The 7,193-nt window shown below is 42.2% G+C and overlaps 1 protein-coding gene across 3 annotated transcripts in view; it reads right to left on the bottom strand.

Annotated features, from left to right (window-relative positions):
* NVL (nuclear VCP-like) overlaps positions 1–7,193 on the bottom strand; it is a 109,184-nt gene continuing 101,991 nt past the window's right edge. For 2 of the 3 annotated variants that reach the window (XM_008581036.1, XM_008581038.1), the window contains one exon: positions 4,563–5,939. In XM_008581036.1, the coding sequence (XP_008579258.1) occupies positions 5,895–5,939 (45 nt within the window). In that variant the 3' untranslated portion in view covers positions 4,563–5,894. Of the gene's footprint in view, positions 1,768–4,562; positions 5,940–7,193 lie in introns of those variants that run through there. The other variant, XM_008581035.1, reaches the window with a different exon arrangement.

The raw sequence follows: 7,193 nt of genomic DNA, 5'->3' as shown, positions 1-7,193 counted from the left end.
GTAGATGCTCAGGAAGTGTTTGTTGAATTAATTAATTTGCTTTTGATCCCCTTTTCAAGTAGGGCTTTTTCTTTTCCAGGGTGGTGGCTGACCAGTACAGGGACCTCAGTATTATAACACCACGCTCTAACCAACCAGCCCCCTCAAGGAGAGTTTTATCTGAAAAATTGACTTCCTCACATGCTGTGAAATAGCATTTCTATAGCTCCCTGAACTCAGCTATTTACCTCACGCAGTATCTTCGCTTCTAAAGCCTTCTGCAACCACGGAACTCATTTAGTTTTCTGCAGTACTAATTTTAAGAAATTTCAATCTAGCAAAACTTCTTGGAATCTGAAAAGAAGACCCACTGTCCACTTTCCAGGCTCACAGTCAGCCAGAGTGGGAGAGCAGGGTTTCCTGTCTGTGCAGGAGGTAATTAGAATTTTGGCTGTAATAAATATTTATAATCTCCTCTTGAAAGAGGAGATTTCTATTTTGAAGAAAGCTCGTGTAGGCCAGGCTCTTAGAAACAGTTTCTTTTGAATGCCTTGGCCATATTGAGGGCTCCTCAGCAAGAGAGAAGTATGTACTGCTAAAAAGGCTTCTGAACAGCAAGAACCAAATGCCAGAGGAAGCCCCACCTACAAAACCTTGCCAGCTAGTCTTCAGACAGCCATGAAGTTCCACTTTGGTAGACACCTGGGGTGGAAACAACATCAAATCTCCATAAATCTCGCCAATATGAACTGTGCCTTGTGCCATGGAATTAAGTGATTCAGTTGTTCAATTAAAAAGTTACTTTGTTCTTATTATGTGTCAAGTGCTATAGATGCAAAAGTGAGTGGGGGTCTGCCACTGAGACTCTCAGCCTAGTATTGTACTTAAACAGCTGATCTAAAAGGAGCGCCACAGTCAGTCCAGGTCAGTGGAAAATGCAGTTTGAGCCAAAAGCAGAGGGATTGGGCAAACCTTCTCAGGAAATGGTATTGAAGTCCTAAAGCTGGCCCTGTGGGTGGTAGGCAGAGAAGGCGTTCTGGAAGCAGGAACATTGTGAACAAAGGCTCAAACATGTGAAAGAACAGGGCGTTCTAATGGAATGACAATAAATCCAGTCAAAGAAAGAGGAGACAGGTGTCACAGATGGGTTGATGTCAGATTAAAAAGTCCGTGTATAATCAGACTGATGAATTTATGCCAGTGACGGATGTTCAGCAGAGAAGTGACAAGATTCACTCATATTTTGGAAAGGCAATCCTGGTTTCAGGATACAAGAGATTGGAACAGGAGATTAACTGGGAGGCTATAGTAATAGTCATGAAAGGTGATGACAGCCTGAAGTAGGTCAATGTCTGTGAGAACAAAGGGACAGATTCCAGAAACATTTCTAAATAATAAATGGCGGTGACAAATCAGAACTGAAGATGTCAAGATTTCCAGTTTGGGTGATGAGGAATAAGGGAGGAAGAGCAGGTATGAGGATGGAGGTGAAGTGAAAAGCTCGTGTATTCCATTTGAGTTTTCCCATGCTGAGACTTTCTTTGGTCTTGGAAGACAGAATGGCTGTCACATAACGTGAACTCTTCGCTTCCACATCTGAGAAAGAGCTCTCTGGAACATTTGCTGAGTATCTCTCTCCTCCCTTCAGGGGCAAGCCTTACTTGTCAGTGGGGCCAGACTGCACATTGTCAACATGCAATCTAAAGGAAATTCCAGAAGGCAAACACTTATCCAGATAACCTTGCTGGCTGCATACGTCTTTGAAGCTCATGTTCACAAATGGAGTTCCTGGGAAGGAAGAGAGAATGGCATTTGTGGCGGGTTAACCTCATCAGCAAAATTCAGCTACTATTCACCTTTTCCAACCTCGTTTTCTCTCCACTAGCCAGATCAGAGGGCAGCATGAGCCAAGTCCCTGGTGTTTCAGAGGAAAAGGGAGGAAAGGGTGGCTGACCTCCTCTAGGGATACGAAAACATATGTGGTTCTTTACTTTTAAGTAACCCACATTTTCAACATTGATTAACCATGACTTACACATAAGTACTTTCACTTTGAGATTTTTAACTTTTTTTTCCTGTCCGGCAACGGGATCGCAACCCTCGGTGTTGCGCCCGCACCTCGCTCAGCCAGTGAGCGGGAACCAGTCTGTATGTGGGACCCGAACCCTTGGCGGGAGCGCCGCCGCACTCCCAAGCGGCGCACTGTAGCAGTGCGCCACCGGGCCGGCCCGAGATTTTTAACTTTTTAAGTGAACATACTTGCACAAAAGAGCACAGGTGAGCAAGCCTATGGCACAATGAACCTTCTTTAAGGAAAACACATCCATGTAACTGTCACCCCCACGAAGAGGACATGGCCACTACCCCAGAGGCCCCATTTCACATTCTCTCCCAGCCACCACCCTCCCAAAAGTAACCATTGACCTGACTGCTGATGGCATCAATTAGCTTTTTACTTTTTGAACTTTAAATATTAATAAGTGGAATCACCCTTGTTTTGGGGTCTGGTTTCCTTCACTCAACACCTGTGAGAGTCACCTGGGTTGTTGCACATAGTTTGTCATTGCTAGGAGATATTCAAATGTGTGAAAATACCACGTTCATCTGCTCTATTGTTGATAGTTATCTGGGTTTCCAGTTTTGGTCTGTTATGAACTATGCTATTTTGGTGAACATGTGTATGCATGTTCGCATATACATATGCATGCAGGAGTGGAACGCTGGGTTATGGGCTATTCACATGTCCTTTTGTTGTTTTTCACAACAAAGTCAGACTTCTGTGACTTGAGTGAACACTTGAAGTTCTCAGATGGAGAGGTTGTGTACCAGCCAGCAGTCAAATTTTGACAGACATGTTTTTGAAGAATGGTTAATTCCTCTCACATTTATTAAATGCTTCCTGAGTGCCAGGCCCTGGGCTGCGTGCTAAGGAGACAAGACCGACAGGATCCCTCCCCTCAGGTAACTTAGCGAGAGACCCAAAGGAGTCAGACAAGTGCCAAATTTGCATGTTTTAACATTTTTGTATTCGTGCTTATCTTGTAAAAATATGTTGAAATTGGAAAGTGAATGCTGATACTAGTGATAAGCACACATCGGGTAAATCTAAAACAGTGAAGATAAGGGTGGAGTTGGAGTGCTGAGAGATATCATCTCATGCCAACTTTATTTGGCTTCTCAGCTTTGGAATTTGAGTAGTGCAATTTCTAATAATGAGGGGTTTATCCAAAAAATGTATCCAAATATTGAGCGTCTGAGTTCAAGCAGTGAGAAGTTGAATAGTGACAGACACCCATAAATGGCTGAAGACTATGTTTAAAAAGTATAGGGAAATTAGGCATTTTCTAACCCTTTTAGCTTTTGGAAATAAAGTCCTCTTGTAAACATGACTTTGACATGTTTTCAGCAATAACCAGTGCACAAAAGTGAGAGGCTGCCTGGTCTGTTTCCCAGCAACACCAGCCCCTCCTCCAGGACTTCATTCTCTGCTCAGAACACTTACTTCCCTCCTTTCCTTCTCAGCCTTCAGGCCTCAGCTGAGACATCACTCTCTCCGGGGAACATTCCCTGACCCAGATTTTGGACTAGTCGCCCCTCCTCTGGCATCTATGCTTATCCCTTCATAGCCCTTCTCACGCTGGGTTGTAACTGCCCTTTACTTGTCCAAATGCTGTATTAATTTGGATATCAGTTTGGCTATGTTATATTTAACAGAGACTAAAATATAAACAGCTGAAGCGAGACAAAGGTCACTCGTAAGTCAGGCCAAGGGACAGCCTGAGGAGCGAGGAAACACTGCTGCACAGGTTGCCCAGGTATCCTGGTTTCTTAAGTCTTATTATTTTTTTTTTGTCTTTTGTCTTTTTTCCGTGTCCGGCAACGGATCGCAACCCTCAGTGTCGCCCCCGTACCGGACCGGGACCGGCAACGGGATCGCAACCCTCGGTGTCGCCCCCGTGCCTCGCTCAGCCAGTGAGCGGGAACCGGTCTGTATGTGGGATCCGAACCCTTGGGTGGGAGCGCCGCCGCGCTTCCCAAGCGGCGCACTATCCAGTGCGCCACCGGGCCGGCCCTAGTTGGTCAGTTTCTGCTCAGCAACTGCCTGCTGTTCAACCTGTCCCACAGCTGATTGTGAAGCTGATAGACAAACAGCCTGTTTGATCTCCTATATTCTTTACATTTTATAGGTAGGCCAAATTAAACCACCAGAAAGTTGAGTCTTCAGACCTAGCATTCTATTAAAAAAATCTTTGCTTTTTCTCATAATTTACATCTGTGATACTACAGACTCTCTCTTTTGAGCTGGACGATATCAAGCAGAGTCAAATTTACTAATCAAATTTAAATTTAATCACCGTGTAAGAACCTCTGGTGCACATACTTCTAACTTTCCCTTCATTCTGAATCATCTGCCTCTATCACATGATCCTGACTTGCTTTTTTGGGGGGGCTCCTTGCTGAGTCCTACGCCCCACTCCTCAGATAAACAATGTATGTCTCTTCATGGGGTATTGTCATACTCTGTCTAGGTGTCTGCAACCTTCTGTGAACTCTTCAAAAAAAAGAGAACTGTGTAACCCTCATTTGACCTTTGTAACCATGATTTGCTTTTATTTTTTTCTCCATTTTATCAATTATATTCTTAAAAGTAGCCTAAACATTTTTGTAGAATGAAGTAAAAATTTAGAAAGAAAGAAAAATAGATAACCAGAACTATCTATAGATAGCCTCAGAATATATTGTAAGCAACTCTGCAAATGATGAGATTAAACGTGACACAAATTAAGCCCTTCAGGAAGTATCAGGTAGGGACTCGTCAGAGACAGAGAGGCCAGCAGAAAGAGCCAAATCTGGGACAATTTTAACATCAAATAATGATGATAATGGATAGCACATTGAACAAATAGTAATACTTGAACTTGATGAGGGATGGAATATTTACAGTTTCAGAGTACCTTCCCACAAAGTACATACAAATTTCAAAGGGCTAAAGAGTAAGTTTATAATGTGAGAAGTCTGGCAGAACCACCTTAATCAAGTCATCAAAGTGAATGTCATTAGTAATGGGGCAAACCAAAATTGCATGCCACCTGACAAGATGCAAAGGCTACAGTGTCACCTTGCGATAACCCTGCAGCAGACGCATAACCAGTCTAATCTGGAGGAAACATTAGACAATTCCAATTGAAGGCATTCTAACTGGCCTGTGACCTTCAAAAATATCAAAAGTCAAGCCAGGACTAGTTGGGTAGCTCAGGTGGTTAGAGCACTACCTTGTTAACAGTAAGATCAACAGTTTGGATCTCCATACTGGCCAGCTGCCAAAAAAAATTAAAAAAAGTCAAGCCAAAGGAACTGTTTCAGACTTTAAGGAGACTAAAGAGACAGCAACCCATTGCAATGGCTAATTCTATACTGGACCCTGGATAACTGGATAAACTTGAATGGAGCCTGAGGATTAGATGGTAGCAATGCATCAATGTTAATTTGCCGATTTTGATGGTTGGTTATTATGCAGAAGAATACCTTGGTGTGTAGGAATGTACATTAAAATGCTTAGGGGTGAAGGGGCATCAGGTTGGCCACTTACTCTCAGATGGTTCAGGGGAAAAAAATTCCTTGTAATTTTTCTGTATGGTTGAGATTATTCAAAATAAAAATTTTATTTAAAAACATATCAGCTATTTTATTTCAGCAGTTAAAATTTTTTTCTTTTTCTTAAAGAGGAAGTAGGATGACTTCACATAAGGCTGGTCAGATGGGAAGAATCTTCAGCTTCAGCTTGGCCTCTTTAATTTGAAAATACAATGCTTCTACGAGACCACACCTGTGTCAACATGTGGGCTTCTCTGCCTGCTCGATGCACTGGACGCCTCCTCGTTGCACTGGATGCCTCCTCCAAGCTGACTGAGCTGTCACCAGCTGAGGGACTGCTTCAGAGCTTCGTACATCACTCGATCCTGAGAGGAGGAGGAAACAGAATACAGAGCTGATCACTGCTTGTTGTAGACTGAATGGTGTCCCCCCCCACCCCAATTCATATATTGAAGTCCTAACCCATGGGACCTCAGAACATGACTGTATTGGGAAATAGGGTCTTTAGAGAGGTGATTAAGGTTGATGTCATATCAACCTAACCCAATATGACTGGTGCCCTTACAAGAGGACATTAAGATATGCACATACAGAGGGAAGACCACGTGAAAACACGGGGAGAAGATGACCTCCTACAGGGAGAAAGGCCTCAGAAAAACCAACACTGACAACACCCTGATCTTGTATGTCTAGTCTCCAGAACTGTGAGAAAATAAAACTTCTGTCGTTTAAGCCACCCAGTCTGTGGTAGGCAGCCCTAGCTGACTAGTACATTGCTAAAGACAGCTGACCTCACCTCCCTGTATATAATCCTCTGCTCCTTTCCACAGGGAATGCCCATGATTTTCATAATTGTTGATTAAAGTTTGCCCTTCAAAAGATTTTTATCTAATTAGTGAAGAAAGCAAAATTCTAAACTATACTTCCAGGATGTTTTCCAGTGTGGTATATCATTTTATATTTTCAGCAACAACGTATGAGCGTTCTAGCTGTTTCACATCCTTGCCACCATTTGGTGTTACCAATCTTCAAAATTTTAGTCATTCTGGTAGGTATGAATCCCACTGTGATCACATCAATGTTTTGAGTGTTGAGTGGCAATTCCACTCCTACATATTTACTCTAAAGAAATATGTACAGTGTGTTTTGTTTTCTGGCCCTTTAAAATCTATTTTAAAAATCCAATTTTGTTAAGTTTTTCTTTTGGATAGGTGAACGTTACAAGGTTCAAAATACATAAAAAGTTATAAAGTGAAAAAAGGCTCTCTCCCACCCATCCCCTCCCTCTCAGGTAAACAATGTGTCCTTCTAGATTTTCCTTCTGCATTTACAAGCAAATACTAAAATTCATTATTTTTTCCTCTTTCTTTACATCAATGACAGCATATTATACACACAATTCCTCCTCTTTTTCTGTATATTTAGGAGATACATAAATTCTTTAATCTTTTTAGAACAGTTATATCATAATTCACTATAATTTTTTTTTTTTTTTTTGGTGACTGGCTGGTAAGGGGATCCAAACCCTGACCTTGTTGTTATAACTCTGCGCTCTAACCAACTGAGCTAACCAGCCAGCCCACTATTATTTAGAGTTCTAATTTTTAGCTATTATTACA

The sequence above is a fragment of the Galeopterus variegatus genome, unplaced genomic scaffold (assembly GCF_000696425.1).
Source record: "Galeopterus variegatus unplaced genomic scaffold, G_variegatus-3.0.2 Scaffold2238, whole genome shotgun sequence".
Lineage (NCBI taxonomy): Eukaryota > Metazoa > Chordata > Mammalia > Dermoptera > Cynocephalidae > Galeopterus > Galeopterus variegatus.
Note: the sequence above shows the minus strand (reverse complement) of the source record. Positions and strands in the feature narration are given on the sequence as shown.